The sequence below is a fragment of the Abramis brama genome, assembly GCF_963993115.1.
Source record: "Abramis brama genome assembly, chromosome: 18".
Classification (NCBI taxonomy): Eukaryota; Metazoa; Chordata; class Actinopteri; order Cypriniformes; family Leuciscidae; genus Abramis; species Abramis brama.
The window spans coordinates 33,445,682-33,463,568 of NC_139980.1; the positions used below are offsets into that span (position 1 = coordinate 33,445,682).

At 37.3% G+C, this 17,887-nt stretch overlaps 3 protein-coding genes across 10 annotated transcripts in view; 2 read left to right on the top strand and 1 right to left on the bottom strand.

The window, feature by feature from the left end:
* Nucleotides 1-472, top strand: part of pals1b (protein associated with LIN7 1, MAGUK p55 family member b) — a 35,605-nt gene extending 35,133 nt beyond the window's left edge. For 7 of the 8 annotated variants that reach the window (XM_084092144.1, XM_084092143.1, XM_084092145.1 and 4 more), the window contains one exon: nucleotides 37-472. In XM_084092144.1, coding sequence (XP_083948270.1) covers nucleotides 37-213 — 177 coding nt within the window. In that variant the 3' untranslated portion in view covers nucleotides 214-472. The remainder of the gene's footprint in view (nucleotides 1-36) is intronic. The other variant, XM_084092142.1, reaches the window with a different exon arrangement.
* A 1,449-nt stretch (nucleotides 473-1,921) lies between these two features.
* atp6v1d (ATPase H+ transporting V1 subunit D) lies at nucleotides 1,922-10,270 on the bottom strand. Its single transcript, XM_084090207.1, has 9 exons — nucleotides 10,049-10,270; nucleotides 9,198-9,315; nucleotides 9,012-9,091; nucleotides 8,867-8,934; nucleotides 7,270-7,314; nucleotides 7,089-7,192; nucleotides 6,921-6,987; nucleotides 5,055-5,133; nucleotides 1,922-2,540 (listed from the first exon to the last, which is right to left on the bottom strand). The coding sequence occupies exons 1-9, from the start codon at nucleotides 10,087-10,089 to the stop codon at nucleotides 2,396-2,398; spliced, it is 747 nt and encodes a 248-aa protein (XP_083946333.1). The 5' UTR covers nucleotides 10,090-10,270; the 3' UTR covers nucleotides 1,922-2,395.
* A 565-nt stretch (nucleotides 10,271-10,835) lies between these two features.
* eif2s1b (eukaryotic translation initiation factor 2, subunit 1 alpha b) lies at nucleotides 10,836-16,996 on the top strand. The gene is made up of 8 exons (XM_084090342.1): nucleotides 10,836-10,973; nucleotides 11,679-11,921; nucleotides 13,245-13,324; nucleotides 13,412-13,563; nucleotides 14,374-14,480; nucleotides 15,204-15,301; nucleotides 15,379-15,522; nucleotides 16,558-16,996. Exons 2-8 carry the CDS (start codon nucleotides 11,681-11,683, stop codon nucleotides 16,681-16,683), a joined length of 948 nt encoding a protein of 315 aa, XP_083946468.1. The 5' UTR covers nucleotides 10,836-10,973; nucleotides 11,679-11,680; the 3' UTR covers nucleotides 16,684-16,996.
* Nucleotides 16,997-17,887: the final 891 nt, after the last annotated feature.

The window sequence follows — 17,887 nt, forward strand, 5'->3', positions numbered from 1 at the left end:
GTTTTACTTTATTCCCCGTCTTGTGTCCTGACGCAGCCCGAGGATGCGCGAGAGACTGTGGAGAAAGCCCGTGAGATGGAGCACCACTACGGTCACCTGTTTGATGCCGTCATCATGAACGCGGAGCCGGAGAACACCGTCTCTGAGCTTCTGCGAATCACTGAGAAACTGGAGCTCGAGCCGCACTGGGTCCCTTCCGCCTGGCTCAGCTAAAACAACACGCTTTTATCGGGAAATATGATGCATTTTCGATATTCAAGGCTAGAAATGTTCAAATGGTTGTTTGGAGCCAATGGGTATATTCAAAATGATCTATATTATTTGTACTTTTTTTTTTTCTTTTTTTTTTGCGGTATTCATATTATGCACCGTACGCAATCTTTTTGTGCACGCGCGTATGCATGCAAAATCTACATGTTCAATATTATTTCGAACATTACACAAAATTGGAATTAAAATCTAATTAACCTAATTTGTGAGATTGTCATTCTCTGAATAAACCATACTGAGGTCATGGGTCAACATGGCATTCATATAGTATACTAGAAATCGTGCACTGTTTTAGTTTTCCATTTCAAACATGACCGAGATGCTGCAATAGCGACTTTTCCATGCGTTTTCTTGATTTCCGCAATGTTGTTTTATTGCCATATTTTGTGTTTGTAGTATTGACCTGTAACATTTCCTTAACTTTAATAAAAAGCATACAAATTTTAGAAATTATTTTTTAAACGTAGATGCTTATGAAAGTATTTCTTAGTCCATATTTGTGAGCAGTTTCATAGAGCGTTAAATGAAAATTCTGTCATCATTTACTCACATTCAAGTCGTTCCAAACCTGTATGAGTTTCTTTCTTCTGCTGAACATAAAGGAAGATATTTTGAAGAATTTTAGTAGCCAGTTAATGGACCCCGTTGACTTCATAGTAGGAAAAAGTGTCAATGGGGTCTATCAACTGTTTGGTTACAGACATTCTTCATAATAATTGATTGTGTTCAGCAGAAGAAAGAAACTCATACAGGTTTGGAACAACATCAGGGAGAGTAAATGATGACAGAATTTGGATTTTGGGGTGAATGTCCCTTTAAGTCTGTTTCCAAGTGACATATTAACGTTGTTGAATGTATAATTTGACAGAACCCAAGCCAAAACTGTTACAATTGTTTTTTAAGTAAAATAGAACAATGTATGTAGTTTAATGGTATTGTTGACTACAACAATGAATCAAGTTTCACCCTTGTAGCAAAAAAAAGTTTGGGATTTTATTTTTTTTAAACATGCATTTGCAACTCAGTTTAAAGGTGTGTTCTCTAAACTCAAGCGGCTCCAGATCTCAGTCCAGTAGATCAGCTTTGAGATGTTCACATCATGGATGTTCATATCCGACAAATCTGCAGCAAATGTGTGATGCGATCATGACAATATGGAGCAAAATCTCTGAGGAATGTTTCCAGCACTTTGTTGAATCTCTGACATGAAGAATTAAGGCAGTTCTGAAGACAAAAGCGAGTCCAACTAATAAAAGTGGCCTAATAATGTGAAATATAAAGGCTATGAAATCTCAACACCTCGACAGTGACGGTATATTCAGGAATCATGGAGTTAAATTTAAGACCTTTTTAAGACTCTTTCCATAAATTTTTAAGATCATCGCTACAAGTTTTACATTGGTGACACCTTACATTTACTATATTGATTGTAAGATAGCGCAACTAAACAGTCTTAGTTTGGGAACGCAGCACAAGAGAATTAATTGACAAATACAATTCTTTGGTCAAATATACATAATGAAAAGATGATACAAAATTTAACACCTTGGAAAATGGCATTTAAGACTTTTTAGGGGCCTTAATTTTCTCTAAATTGATTTATCAACTTTAAATATTTTTTGCAACATCATGCAAAATAATCAACAGCAAATGACCATTTACAATATTTATTGAAATTTAATTCACAGGAGCTTCAAGTACACACTTGCACGGAAGAGACTGGGCATGAAGAGGACTCTGGGCTGATGTTAGTCAGGGATAGTGTCGACATCACAGGATATTCACACTGGCTAATAAAGTATCTCGCACTGGTTTCACACACGCATGCAATAATAGTGGAACCAGAACGAGTGTCAGAGAATGTGCACAACTCCATGGAATGATCACTTGAATTCATTTATACACTTTAAACTCGTATTTTACAGGTTTCTGGTCAGACATAAAAGCCAGTGAAACAGTTTCTGGATTCAGACCTGCTCATTTTTGATATTCTACTCACCCTAAACAAACAAAAAAAAGTGACACAGCATCAACATATACACAAAACAAGAGCTTCCTCTTTTCACGAGACATGTAAAGCTCGGCCTTACAGGCACACAGAATAAATATGATGTGTTGTGTGGGCTCATTCGAACAGCATGTCCTCGTCGGCCTCTTCGGACAGCATGTTCGACGGCTCTGAGATCGGCCCTAACGCAGCCAGACGCTGGGCGATCTCCTTCTCCGTCCTCTCGCGGAGCTGCTTCTTCTTCTCCTGGATCTTCTTCAGCCTGAGATTAAAGGGTTGCTGGTTATTCTCAGTATCTGCTTTATGACTCAATATTTGATTTGGGCTGCTAAAGGCATTCTATATACACACACACACACACACACACACACACACATATATGTGACCCTGGATCACAAAACCAGTCTCGAGTCGCACGGGTATATCTGTGGCAATAGCCAACAATACATTTTATGGGTCAAAATTATAGATTTTTCTTTTATGCCAAAAATCATTAGGATATTAAGTAAAGATCATGTTCCATGAAGATATTTTGTAAATTTCCTACCGTAAATATATAAAACATTTTTGTGAGTGAATGCAGCACAATCATGAATATAAATGAACAACTTTAAAGGAGATTTTCTCAATGTTTCGATTTTTTTGCACCCTCAGATTCCAGATTGTCAATAGTTGTATCTTGGACAAATATTGTTATATCCTAACAAACCACACATCAATGGAAAGCTTATTTATTCAGCTGTCAGATGATGCATAAATCTCAATTTCATAAAATTGACCCTTGTGACTGGTTTTGTGGTCCAGGGTCACAAATGTAAAAACCAAAATTTATTCAAACACCTTCAACATTTCTCACATTATCACAGTTTATTCGCTATAGGTCAGAAAATGGTAATAAAATATGAGTTATCAAATCAGTTGATATTATATTTGACTGGTTTTGTCCGTCCTTCTGTTAGACTCTCACACATGAATTATGTTGAATATCTGTCAGCTGTTAAATTTAACTACACTATTAGATAATACCAGTTTAGCTCAACCAATTACCAAGCAATGCTTCATTGTGTTCAGTCTGTGTGTAAAAAGAGCATTAGCAATTACAGAAAAAACACTTCAGCAGAACATGATCAGCTCAAAGTGTCTGAATCATTTTTGGTCCCAAATTTTTATGAATGTTACTGGTAGAATTTTTGGGTATAATATGTCACAGTTTACTTTATTTTGCTCTCCTCACATATATAAATGAACTATAGTGTCCTGCACACACTAGTAAAAAATAATTTTTGAATAATTTTTGGTCTGACTGTATAAATAAATATAAACCCGATAATGTAGCATACTACTGTTTGACACATGTATATGTTTACACGCACTCATTTTTGTCCATCAGAATGAATCTAATCTGATTTGAGATTCTGAAAGTTCTGTTTTTGTGAACCCTAAATTTTGCAATTTGATTCACATTTTCATTGACTTGTACATTATTATGTGTATTCTGAATTAAACTTCCTCACATGCGTTCAGAACCTGAGAAAGACACCGCAATAATGTCACTGGAAATACCTTAAATATTTATTTCTCATTTTATGACATATTAAAAGAAAAGCTGACTATGTCAGAAAAGATTTTTATATATATATTTAGTAAATATTCAGTTTCTAGTGATGGGAGAAATGAATCTTTTTGAAACTGAATCAACTGCTTTGCAAAATGATTCACTGTTTCGAAACGCCACACACTGGTCAAAACCGCATAAAAACACCTGATACAAACCAATCGCAAATGTTTTGCCAAATTAAAAAAATCATCAAATACATGAAATATTAAGAGTCTGTATAATACGGGATATTTTATTAATTTGTAGGCTTGGTTTATTTGTTTTATGGAGAGCTTGGTTAATCCGGCCAATAAAGACACTATAAACTTCAACCCTGGCTTTTTATTGTAGAAATGTGCCATTAAAAATTCTACAAATTTATAAAACTGATCCGAGATCAGATAAAACCACTGGTTCATGGGTTCACACTTCACAGAGATCATCGGGTCCTAGCGGCAAACCATTGAAATTTAGATCCGTTTCAAAACAGTTATGATGTAACGAAGCCTTGTTTAGTGAAATCATGTGACTTCGGCTGTTTTATGCACACTCTGAATCAGTGGTGATTCGCAAATGTTTAGAAGATTTCATAAGACATAAATAATATATAATATAGCGCTTTTTACAACACAGATTGTTTCAAAGCAGCTTTACAGAGATAACAGGAAAATAATGCAACAAAGTTTATTTCCAGAAGAAAATAGCGTCACCAGCTTAAGTCAGTTCAGTGATGTTTCATTTTTGTTTTAAAAAAGTTATTATTTTAGTTATTTATATATATATTTAGCCGCTCTGGAGTAAACCGTGATGTCATCGTCCAGCTCAGTTCAGTTCTTGTATAATAGTGTCAGTGTAGATCAATATTACTGTTGAATATTAAATTAAATGTTAAATTTAATGTCCCCAACTAAGCAAGCCAAGCCAATGGCAACAAACGTGGAAAAGGCGACAGTGGGAAGAAACCAAAACTCCATCAGGGCAGAATGGAGAAAAACCCGACTCAGTCGCTCAGTTCTCTTCTGGCCAATGAACAAACAGTGTATGATTATGATTCAGGCAGCATTACAGGTCAGAGGTCAGATTGGTTTGGAACAATCAGAATATTATCCATTATTATTACGGGTTATATGTGTGCATATTGTGGTCACATAACCTCGCTGTATTGCTCTGCAGTCTCACCTGTAGAATTCCTCTCGCTCCCGCTCATCCAGCTCCGTAACGATGTACGTGAGTGTGCGCTCGATCCTGGGAATAATCACTGAGAGGAAAAACACACAAGCATCACATGATCTAGTTGTTTTTTAAAGAGGACCTATTATGCTTTTTTCCATGTTCATCTTTCTTTAGTGTGTAATGTTGCAGTTTGAGCACAAAGTCCCTCCAGCGGGAGTTCTTTTCTTTTCAGTGTCATTGTTTCCGGACAGAATAAAGGGGCGGGGCCTGGTTGAGTCAAAACCAGTCACATGTCGCACGGGTATATTTGTGGCAATAGCCAACAATACATTGTATGGGTCAAAATTATCACTTTTTCTTTTATGGCGAAAATCATTAGGATATTACGCAAAGATCATGTTCCATGAAGATATTTTGTAAATTTCCTACTGTAAATATATAAAACATTTATTTTTGTGAGTGAATGCAGCACAATCGTGAACATAAATGAACAACTTTAAAGGAGATTTTCTCAATGTTTCGATTTTTCTGCACCCTCAGATTCCAGATTTTCAATAGTTGTATCTCGACCAAATATTGTCCTATCATAACAAAACCATACATCAATGGAAATCTTATTTATTCAGCTTTCAGATTATGTATACATCTCAATTTAAAAAAAAATTACCCATGTGACTGGTTTTGTGGTCCAGGGTCACATATTATCTTAATTGTTAAAATAATCGACTGATCACTTGATTTGGACAACATTTGGAGGAGGGAGGGGGCACCACAATACAATTCTGCTTAGGGCAAACAAGATACTCTGCTTCTAACCACAGCTCGACGCTGTCGTTCCAAACACACACTCTGCGATGCTGTTTACGAATGTTCGTTGGAACTATAGTTTCAGGAAACACTGACTCGTTGAACTATGCTGATAACGACGAAACTTGCGACCATAGTTGGCTAACGATGCTTTCGGGAAACACACCCCTGTTTAGTTCCTGTCTCTATGAAGCCCCTCCTTCTGAAAAGCACACTGTGTTCTGATTGGTCGGCTGGATCAGTGTGTTGTGATTGGTCAAGCGCTTCGATTGTGCTTGTGATGCCAACTTGCGACCATAGTTGGCTAACGATGCTTTCGGGAAACAGAGCGTTACTGACAGACTGGGAAAAGAGGAGCTGCAACAATGTGAAACATGGGAAAATAATGTGTTTTTGATACCCTGGTAATCCAGAGTTATCGCGAGAGCACAAGTTGAATTTGCTCAGCGAGTTACTCTGGTGTCGAGTAATGATGCTCATTAAATATGCCCTAGTATCTGCACCAATCACATCGGGTTATCTGATATAGGCGGAGCTAAAGATGACGACAGCGCTGCGACGTCGAAGTCATTAGTAAACATTGCAGGATGGCTATGGATGAACACCAGTTGTTTGAAACAGCTTTGGCCGCTACAATGAACGAGTTAGACTTGGCTTTTTATCTAAAAGAGGAACAGAAGACGGCGCTCGAATCCTTCCTTTGCAAGAAGGACGTTTTTGCTGTTTTGCCGACCGGATACGGCAAGAGTCTAATCTACCAGTTAGCTCCGCTGGTAGCTAAGCGATAACTTGTTGTGATTGGTCGTAGTGTTATCCAATTGCGTGCGGTGAGATTTTCAAATGCATGCTTGGTGCCGCCCCTCGAGCTGGACGATTTTCATTAGTCGACGCCAGACCATTAATCTTTAAGATTTAGCTCTGGATTTCCAGGCTATGTTTTTGAACGTTCAAGCATGAAAACCTGTTCTAGTAGAACCTAAAAACAAAATCAAGACTCTGTAAAAGGGCACAATAGGTCCTTTTTAAAACAAGCCTGAATGTTTATTGTCGTTCAGAGGATCTCACCGTGCTCAATGGCGTTCACACGGCGATTTGTGATCTTGATGGCCTCGTCCAGCGTCACAAAAGAGGTCTGTGTGTGAATGAATCACAAAAGACACTGATTAAAAATATTCTGAATCAAAAAACTGAGATTTCTCTAATATGGATAGAGATCTTCAGTAGTGACTGGACCTGCAGTGAGGCCAGCTCTACGAGGAGCTCCACCGCTTTGGCGTAGTTTCTCTTCAGACGAGACAGCTGTTCTCCACCTCTGGCCAGACCAGTGAGCTCATAACCTACAGACAAGAAGATCACACTGTCTGAATGACTTTTCCCACAGGTATTTTCTATTAAAACATGAAGGGATTCTTACTGTCTCCTCCCTCGTGGTAATGCTCGAACACCGGAAGAGTGACTCCTGAGAACAAACACGGAAAAGAGGATGTCAAGAAGGCATCTGACAATACTTTATATTTGAATGAGATTAGATAGATATAATGAGAGACAGACAGATTGTGTAGTACATTTTTATTAGACATTTCAGATATATTTGCAGAATATATGGAGTGGTGAAGGAGGTGTATATGCAATGAGTGATTATAATCAAGGTATTAATCAATATTTTTCTTTCTAAATATCTAACCAGTTGAATGACTTCTCTGGAGATTTTACTTTGTTATAGAAGTTACCAGTGTGATCACTGAAATGTTCTTTTCATGTATTCTTTAATGTCTGTATTTGATATCTGAATGCAGTAACAGTGCTTGATCATTCAGCCCAGCTTCCAGAAATTAAATATGGACTTGTTTTGTGTTTGAGAAAGATCTTCAACGTGTTAAAACATATAGGGGCCATTGAAGCCAAGTGTGTGTGTGTTAGTCTTTTTGGTTACAGGTTAAGGAACCACTGGCATTATTGGAGATTGACTGAGTTGATGTTCGGGACATGTTGGCGCCCAGCAACCCAAATCTGAGACCTGGAAGGTCACGATGTGCCTGACTTCAGGGTCCGAGTGTCAGCTGCATAATCCATGGAGATATGCTTCAGTCTATCTGTATATGTGTGGAAAATGACTATGCTTATCTATTTCTTAGCCAATCAGAAACTGCAACCTGAAGCAAGGGCGTAGCTTAGACCTTTGGTGAAGGGTATAACTGCTCTGTCGCTCTGTGTGTGTGTGTGTGTGTGTGTACTTGTACAGTTATCTTTGTAAGGACCAGTTTGAGTTTTAGAGCATTGGAGTGAGGACAGAGAGAGTAAAGTGAGGACATTTTGGCCGGTCCTCATTTTCTGAGAGCCTTTAAAGGCCTGTTTGAGGGTCAAGACTTGGTTTTAGCGATAAGGTTATAATGAGGTTAAGGGTCGGTTTAGGGTGAGGGTTCGGGTTAGGCACTTAGTTGTGATGGGTAAGGTTAGGGTAAGGGGCTAGAGATTGCATTGTGTCAATGAATGTCCTCATAAAGATAGATGTACAAGAATGTGTATGTATGTATGTATGCATGCATGCATGCATATGTATATGTGTGTGTGTGTGTGTGTGTGTGTGTGTGTGTGTGTGTGTGTGTGTGTGTGTGTGTGTGTGTGTGTGCGTGCGTGCGTGTGTGAGTGTGTGTGTGTGGAGTAGGGTATAACTGCTGTGATCTTTGTAACTGTAAGCGGGGTTATGGCCTACGAACTCGGTGTGAGTCTTGAAGCTGACTTCTGCTGATGAAACGGCAAACTATCTTCAGTAAAAATAATTATTTAATTTATTATAATTCTGACTCCGGGTCTTCTTTCAAACATCTGGTCCTTAGGTCCTAAACTGTTAACCCTAACAGTGGCTTCTGTGATTTACACTGTATTTAGCTGGAAGATTTGATAAAAATTGTGTGGATGAGTAAGGGGAAAACTTTTCCTCCGACAACAGATAGACTGACGAATAGACTGACGAATAGATAGATAGATAGATAGATAGATAGATAACAAACCTGCAACATTGTCCCGTTTTGCTCTGACCTTCACCTGGGCCTTGTTCACGTTCTGAATGACTGTAGTACTGACAGGATTCAAACACATTCGGTGAGACTCAGGTGTTAAACTCTGAAGACATTATGAAAGCGTTGCTTTAACTACCTGAAGTCACCAGCAGCAAACTTGGCCTCAGCCAATGAGAAGGCAGCTTCTCTCATCACCTCTCCCATCAGAGTCTTCGTCTGGGAGGTTAAAACATAGTTTCAAAAACCTCAAATAACACACAAGACAACAAACAAAACAAGTACAGATATCTAAAATAAAGGCATATGTATGATGATGTTATACCTCAATTATTTTTCTAAGAATTTGGCGAAATCGCATGGACAGAGCATCAGCTTTCTTCTTCAGCAAACTACGGCCAGTTTGAGCTCCTTTCAGTCGGGCTTTCATAATGGTCTGAGCCCTGATGCGATGAAAATAAAATACATAAAACATAATCATATATATACACAGAGGCTATGATTATTAGGGAACATTTTTGACAATTTGAGCAAACAGTTTTATTTTACTTTATAAAAATGCATATTTTAGCATTTTATGTTTTATATGATTAATTGAATATATCCTGCTATTGAATATTACAACTATTATATTTACTATGTATTTTAAGTTTTTTTTCCCCCAGTATCTCTTAGTTATGGTCAGTAGACTGTCAAGCAGTGATGGGCTCACATGACTGTGAATAATATCACTTCCTCTTCTTAGTCCACTCGAAATTACTACACAATTTATTTCACATTATTTATATGAATCCAAAAAAAATACGTCTAAAATATTGTAATCCATCATAAATAGTTCTATGATATTCTGCAGACAAAAGGTATCTGCTTTATGATATATCGTACACTGATAAATGTACAATCAATATATTATTATTGCTACTTTAGTAATAAAATATACATTTTGCGTAATATGCACGCTTTCTTTGACTCTTCATCCTTGATAAATTCATAAATCATAAATCCTAGATGACGCACGACTCCAGGGCATTCAATATTATCTTAGTTCGTGCTTTGACATTATATATAAAACCATTAACTCATAAAATATGTATTTATCAGATGCTGTCACTCAGTTCTTTTCATGCACGGTTGAAAATACTGAATCTGTTTTGATGTCACGAGCCTCATACTCACATTCTAGAGGGAAATACGTCGATCCGTTCTTTACCCGACATCTTTCTTCTTTAATTTAAACACTATATCAAACTACTGAGACGCTTTGCCGATGAAATCGTTCAAATATAGTGTCCGTTTATTTAATATGACGATTAAATTATTATAATACCATCGCTATGACCCGAGCTACAGGACGTAGGATTTGAGGATCAGCTGACTGGAGGTCATGTGATTCCTCCTGAACGCTGCGATTGGTTGCGTCACTTCCGTGCGTGTCTGTAGCGGCCTATTTTTTTAGTCTATGGAAGCGGCTAGTGGGATTCCCATTACAAAATAACGGTCGACTGTAATGCAATTTGTTGTTTTTTTGTTTATTTTTTTAAATACAATATAATATATAAACCTAAAAATATGTTGTCTCCTTATTTTACTCAATGTTTTATTTATATTGAAATGATTTTATACTTTTTAAACAATGAACATCAGAACAATAGGAACAATCAATCAGTATTTTTAAGTGATCGGTTGCTATATAAAACCCTCTTTAAAAATATTCATAATATAAGTATTTTCTAGACAATATTTTGTTAGCCCTGATGAACGCCTGTGTGCCAACGCGTTGGTGAAATAAACAGCATTTTAACCTCTCAACTTCACAAGTGTTGCTGGTGTTGTTAAAACAAAGTCTCGTTTTTTTCCTTCCACGATGCACCTTGTTGATTTTTCGAAGTTGCACCATAATAACCATTCAACACTAATATAACGTAAGTGACTTTTATTTTGAAGTAACGCCATATTGATGCAACATCCCTGTTCTTCACTGGTTGCTGCTCGTTTCATTCTTTCTCGGATCGTAGGATCAATGGCCAACTAACAGTCGCCGAAATACTAAAGTTTCTAGATATTTGAGGGTTTAAAGTGAGCAGTCTGTGACACCTGTCAGGTGGGATTGAGTTACCTCCACATCCGTGATGGTTCGGCTCATGTTGAGCTCATGTTTGGGATGATATGAGTGTTTAATTGCTGCTGTCATTGAGCATGTGCTGCACGCGCTCATTCGCTCAGCTATACAGAGATGATGTATAAACTGACAGTTGAGTGGATAGATTTACGGAAAGACTAGATGAATAAATACATTAACAGATGCCTGAATAGTTAGATTATTGTATTCTATTTTAACTATAAATACAATAATAAACCAATATAAATAGTAAATAAATAATTAATTGTCAAATGTAACTTCATTATGAAAAAAACCCGTTCTATATCATATTTGACACATTTATAATATTAATTTATTGTTTACAGTATAAACTGGGTCTTTATAGATGAAAATATATAGCTGCCTTTTAAATTTTGGGAGGAGGATGATCACATTTGGGTTTCCGTGTCAACTAAAGACTGAAAACCTACAGACTATAATATGTTTGAATTTTTTTTTTTAATGTATATTATAGCAAATTATGTTGGGTTGGTGTTCTTGTTTGTGGTGTATATTGAAGCCAAAGACAAATTTCCACTTGTGGACAATAAAGGAACTAAACCATGTAAACAAATCAGACATCAGCTCTATTAAAAATGAATGCAGTTATTAAAGAAGCGCTAGTGTTTCGATATGATCTCAGCTCTGCTTGTTTTTCTTGTGTAGAGATGCCGGGCCTCAGCTGTAGGTTTTACCAGCACCGTTTCCCGGAGGTGGAGGATGTGGTGATGGTGAACGTGCGCTCCATCGCAGAGATGGGCGCGTATGTCAGTCTGCTGGAGTATAACAACATCGAGGGCATGATCCTGCTGAGCGAGCTGTCGCGCCGGCGCATCCGCTCCATCAACAAACTCATCCGCATCGGACGCAACGAATGCGTGGTGGTCATCAGAGTGGACAAAGAGAAGGGTAAAATAAATAAGCCGATTAATTCATTAAGTATTTGTTGCTGTGATAAACACAGAAAATCTGAATAGCTGTTTAGTGTTCAGAAACAGAAAGTAGCACAGCCTAGCGAGAGGCGCTTTCGAAACACTGAAGCTCCGAAACGTTTACAAATCTTTCGTTTTTTCGAATCAGTGGTTTGGAGTGGCCAAAGTCATGTGATTTCAGGAAACGAGGCTTTTTTACATCATAACCATTTCGAAATTTCAATGGTTCGCCACTGTTCTTGTCGTTTTTTCTTTGCTTCACTAGCCGCGTTTCCATTACCCTTCAAATTGCGCAAATTGAAATTGCGAATTGAAAATACGCCCAGTGGAAACACGTCAATTTCACAAAAACTCCCATTTATCGCAAAAAAGTTTTTACGCTCGCATGAGGTGTTTTTCAGGCAATTTGAAAAAGAAATATTTCGCAAAACTGCAATGGAAACAGTTTTTGTGCATTTACAGGTCACCTGACTTAGATGACGCGGTGTGTTTGGACAGAATACGAGACAGAGTTCTTATTAAATTCATAAAAGACAAAATAATTACAGGAATAATGGATTCTAAACCTCAAATAAATGCCACAATCAAGACCTCGAAGCAGAAATGAGGGAGAAACACCCAGAAACTCCTCATATGTGCCGCTCACAAGTATAATAAGGGTCGTTCCTTACCATTAATGATTGGAAAACACACATACATCTCCTTCCATTAATAATAATAATGTCTAGTGCAGTGGCTGTGATATATATTAACTTACCAACGTCCGTTGCCATGATTTTTGGAATGACTTATCGCGAGAGGAAAAAATTACGTTTTAGTCGCATAACATCGGTTAATGGAAACGGCATCATTTCGCAATCGTTTTTTTATCGATATTTAGAAAAAAATTGCAAAAGTTTTGCGCAAATCTTTAATGGAAACACGCCTATTGATTCTGCTTGTTAACAGCAGGCGTTCATCACTAATGCTCAATCGTCACTCGATTAATCGCTTGGTTATCTCAATAACTCCAACACTGATTCAGAGTTGCGTTAACACTGTAGTGTGGATGAAATAATAAACACTGAGTAGTACTTTTAACAGTGAGGATTTTGCTGTGTTGTAAATTTTAACCGGTTGATGGAAAAGTATTCAAAAAATCTAAATAATTCGTAACAAGGAATTATTCACTGTGTTTTGACCATGATAACAATACCATGCATGTTCATTATCGCGACACATCGCATTACTGTATTTCAGCACATCTAATATAGTGTGTTTAAATGCATTTGGCCCATTTGAGATTGTTTTTCTTCTACAGGATACATAGATTTGTCCAAGAGAAGAGTGTCTCCGGAAGAAGCCATCAAGTGTGAAGATAAATTCACCAAATCTAAAACCGTGAGTGTTTGTTTTTTAAATTAAAGTAAAATTATTATTATTTTTTTTTTTTTTGTGGTTTGAGGATGTTTTGTTGTTGTTGTGCAGGTGTACAGTATTTTACGGCATGTGGCTGAAGTGTTGGAGTATACTAAAGACGAGCAGCTGGAGAGTTTATTCCAGCGCACCGCGTGGGTGTTTGACGAGAAATACAAGAAACCTGGATATGGCGCCTATGACGTCTTCAAACAAGCCGTGTCGTAAGTGTTCGAGTGATGAAGTGCGTTCATGCCGTGTCGTGATTACCACTTGTTAAAAAGCTAGTAAAACTCGTAATTACAACTTTTAAAACAAGCGCTCCGAATTACCATGTGACTTACCGTACCATGTGACTGTTGTACCACCTGATTCATATTGCTATTGATAGTGTTGCCATAGAAACGCATAATTCCGAAGAAGTGAACAGCTCTGAGTAGAACGTCACATGTTGTCGTCTCATAATTGACCGTTCGCAAAGACCCGCCCCCTTTAGTTACTGTTGCTATGTCCGACAAGCTACGCCACTCTCACACACACCATGTTCTCACGCAGTGAAACACACATCGCGGAGAGAGGACGCTGACAGACAGGACAGACCATGTTACGTTTGATATGAAACAAAGTCTCAACTTTCAAATTTGGTCATTTTTTTAACGAAATATACACAATAAATACCGTTTTGTGGCTCTTTGTTGTGTCGTGAACCGATCATCTCTTCCTTCTAGTTCATTTATAGCATCAAATAAACATGAATGAACATCAGAAGGAATGTTGTTTTAGCCGTAGAAAGACATCAGTACACACCGTTTTTAAAGTTCACAACCTCCAACGTTAATCTACTAACTCTCCTGACTGCTTTGTCGGACAAAAATGGAGGATTCGGCGGATGGCGGATTATGATTGGTCAGATCGCCTGTCAATCAAACTCCCTGCGAAGGGTCAATTACGGTAATTATGACATGGCGTGAACGCAGCATAAACAGAGCAGGACTTTAAACTGAACATGAATTTTTTTGTATTTTTTTTTCCAGTGATCCCGCCATCCTGGATGGTTTGGATTTGACCGAGGAAGAGAGGAACGTGCTCATCGACAACATCAACAGACGGCTCACTCCGCAGGCCGTCAAAATAAGAGCTGGTATTTTATTATAAAAATGTATTGCACTCCTCACAATACAGATAGTTTGAATGCAAAGTAACAAAGTATTTTAATTTACCTTTTTAATGTTAGAAGAAAAAAAAATCTTGTTATTTATTTGTTCTTATTTTATATTTATTAATTTTAACTATTCCACAACCATAACAGGCACATTCTATAACTATTATGTATTTAAAGGTACACTGTGCAACCCTCTAGTGGTTAAAAAACTAAATGAAATGTGCGGATGAATATCGTTCTTTCTCATAACCTAAAAAAGTTATACTGCTCATAAAAGTCAAGTCACCTTCATTTATATAGCGCTTTTAACTCCTCTTAAATAAATACATATAATATAGTTTCATTAACCTTAAAATTGCTATATATATATATATATATATATATATATATATATATATATATATATATTCACTAGTTTTGGGTCAGTACGAATTTTTTCAAAGAAATGAATATGCATTAAATTGATCATATTAGAATGATTTCTGAATGATCATGTGACTGAAGACTGGCGTAATAATGCTGAAAATTCTGCTTTGACATTTGAGGAATATATATTTATATATCCTGTTGTATCTGTTGATGGACACTCTATGAAGCAAAGCTCATTAATTCAACAAGGATCAAACAAGAAAAAACAAAAACATTCTAATATATCCCATATGTGTCATTCATGTATGTTTAGCATTATGTTTGGTTTTACAGACATTGAGGTGGCGTGTTACGGATATGAAGGCATCGATGCGGTTAAAGACGCTCTGAGGGCGGGACTAAACTGCTCTACAGAGGCCATGCCTATCAAGGTGTGTGTTCCTCCTTTATACTCGGCTTCAGTACCAGCTTCATGATCTGCAGATTCTGTAATTGTATTTTCTTTCAGATAAATCTGATAGCACCGCCGCGGTACGTCATGACCACCACGACTCTGGAGCGCACTGAGGGACTGTCGGTGCTCAACCAGGCCATGATCGCCATAAAGGAGCGGATCGAGGAGAAACGGGGAGTCTTCAATGTCCAGATGGAGGTGAGAAGTCAAGTCACCTTCATTTATATAGCGCTTTTATGTGACCCTGGACCACAAAACCAGTCACATGGGTCAATTTTTTTTAAAATTGAGATTTATACATCATCTGAAAGCTGAATAAATAAGCTTTCCATTGATGTGTGGTTTGTTAGGATAGGACAATATTTGAAAATCTGGAATCTGAGGGTGCAAAAAAATCTAAACATTGAGAAAATCTCCTTTAAAGTTGTTCATTTATGTTCATGATTGTGCTGCATTCACTCACAAAAATAAATGTTTTATATATTTACAGTAGGAAATGTATTAAATATCTTCATGGAACATGATCTTTACTTAATATCCTAATGATTTTTGGCATAAAAGAGAAATCAATAATTTTGACCCATACAATTATTGTTGGCTATTGCCACAAATATACCTGTGCGACGTGTGATCCTGGGTCACATATAGATTGTTTCAAAGCAGCTTTACAGTGATAATAGGAAATTAAAGTATCAGAGATTATTTTGGCTTTACAGTAGCTCTAGGATAAAGTTATTGTCCAGTTAGTTTTGATTGATTCACTTCCGTTGCGAAGATCATTAGTTATTAACTCAGGGGCCGCTAACACGAGCATCATAAATGTACTAAATGGCACATAATATACACTAATCTTTAAAGAACAAACCCAAGTTGATGATCATTATTTCAAACCCAAATGTTCTTGAGTTTAGACCTCTCAGAATCAGAATCATTTGTGATGTTTGATTCTTGAACGAATCGTTCTTTTTAAAGGGTTAGTTCACCCAAAAATGAAAATTCTGTCATTAATTACTCACATTATCAATTAACAAATGATTAACAAATCAAAAAGAACCAATTTAGCTGGTTCTGACTGCTGAAGATTCAGTTTGATTCTGTGAATCGGCTCAACCGGCTTAAAAGAAAGATTCATTCAAGAATCAAACATCTCTAATGGTGATACAGAAATACCATGCAATGTTTGAGAAATGTATTGCTCTGAATGCATTCTCATGCATGAATGTTTCTGGTCAGCCCAAAGTGGTCACGGACACAGATGAAACCGAACTGCAGCGGCAGCTGGAGCGCTTGGAGCGAGAGAACGCAGAAGTTGATGGCGACGACGACGCGGAGGAAATGGAGGCCAAAACAGAGGACTAGATGAAGACCAACAACACCTTCAGTGCAGGAATGGATTCAAACGAACTGTTTTTGTATGGTAGCGACAAACAAACCAGTGACGTTGCAGCAAATTAATATTTACACCAGTGAAAACAGTATAAACCAGTGAAAACCTGATTTTTTTTATTTATTTTTAACCGGTGGCCTTTTAAACCGTCACAACTATGATCAATATTAACATTTCAGCTGATTCATCAATGCAGAGTGAAAACTTGATTTTGCAGTTGTAATTTTCTGTGAATTAAAACATATTTCTCGCTCTACTTCAATCTCAGTAAAATCCTGGAAAGTTGTTGGAAGTTTTGTCTTCTTTTCCATTTCTGTTCCAGATCATTACAAATCACACTGTACGACGATGACACCTAATGAATCATAGGCTACGAAGCAAGCAAGCAATAGCCATCATTTCACCGTCTAGGTTAGCTATAGACCCGATATAATCCGACTATGAGTAACCCATTTCTAGCCAAAATAACCTTGAATTTGATTACATACCATTTTTACCAAAATAACTTGCAAGATGTATGATATTCCATCATGTAAGCAAAGTAAACAGTGATTAATCAAGGTGTTTGGTTTAATTTCTTTGACATGTTCTATGCGTAGCCTGTGCTATTGTTAGACGTCTCTTAAATTTTCACCGACAGCCCGAATTTTGCCTTGTTTTAGCCTAGACGTCAGGGCTGTGTTTGGACGGCTATTAGACGTCTTTTAAACGCAAAATTGCTTGCTGGGAAGTTATGCGCTAGTGGTAAACAAACAGAGTAAGATGAATCGCACTTTGGCAATTGTGGTTTTTATGTGCGCTGAGTAAAAGAGAAGGAAGTGCCAATGAAGGTCATGGCTGGGAAAAAGAGGCCAACTTGGGATGCCTAGTCTATTTTGCAAATTGAGTTTGAGGGAAGTAGTAGGCTATTAAGTTTAAGCGCCATGTCACATTCAGGGTTCCCACGGGGCCTTGAAATCCTTGAAAGTTTGTGAATCTGAAGAAGAAGAAGAAAAATTCAAGGCCCTGGAAAGTTTTTGAAAATAAACATACATAGATACAGTCCTTGAAAGTGCTTGAATTTATTTTGTGCAAGACGTTTTTTTTTTTGGAGAAAAAAAATCCTCATGATTCGCTCGGGTCCGCTAATGTGTTATTTCGCCAACACTTCGTGGCCTATGTATACTAGCTTGCTTG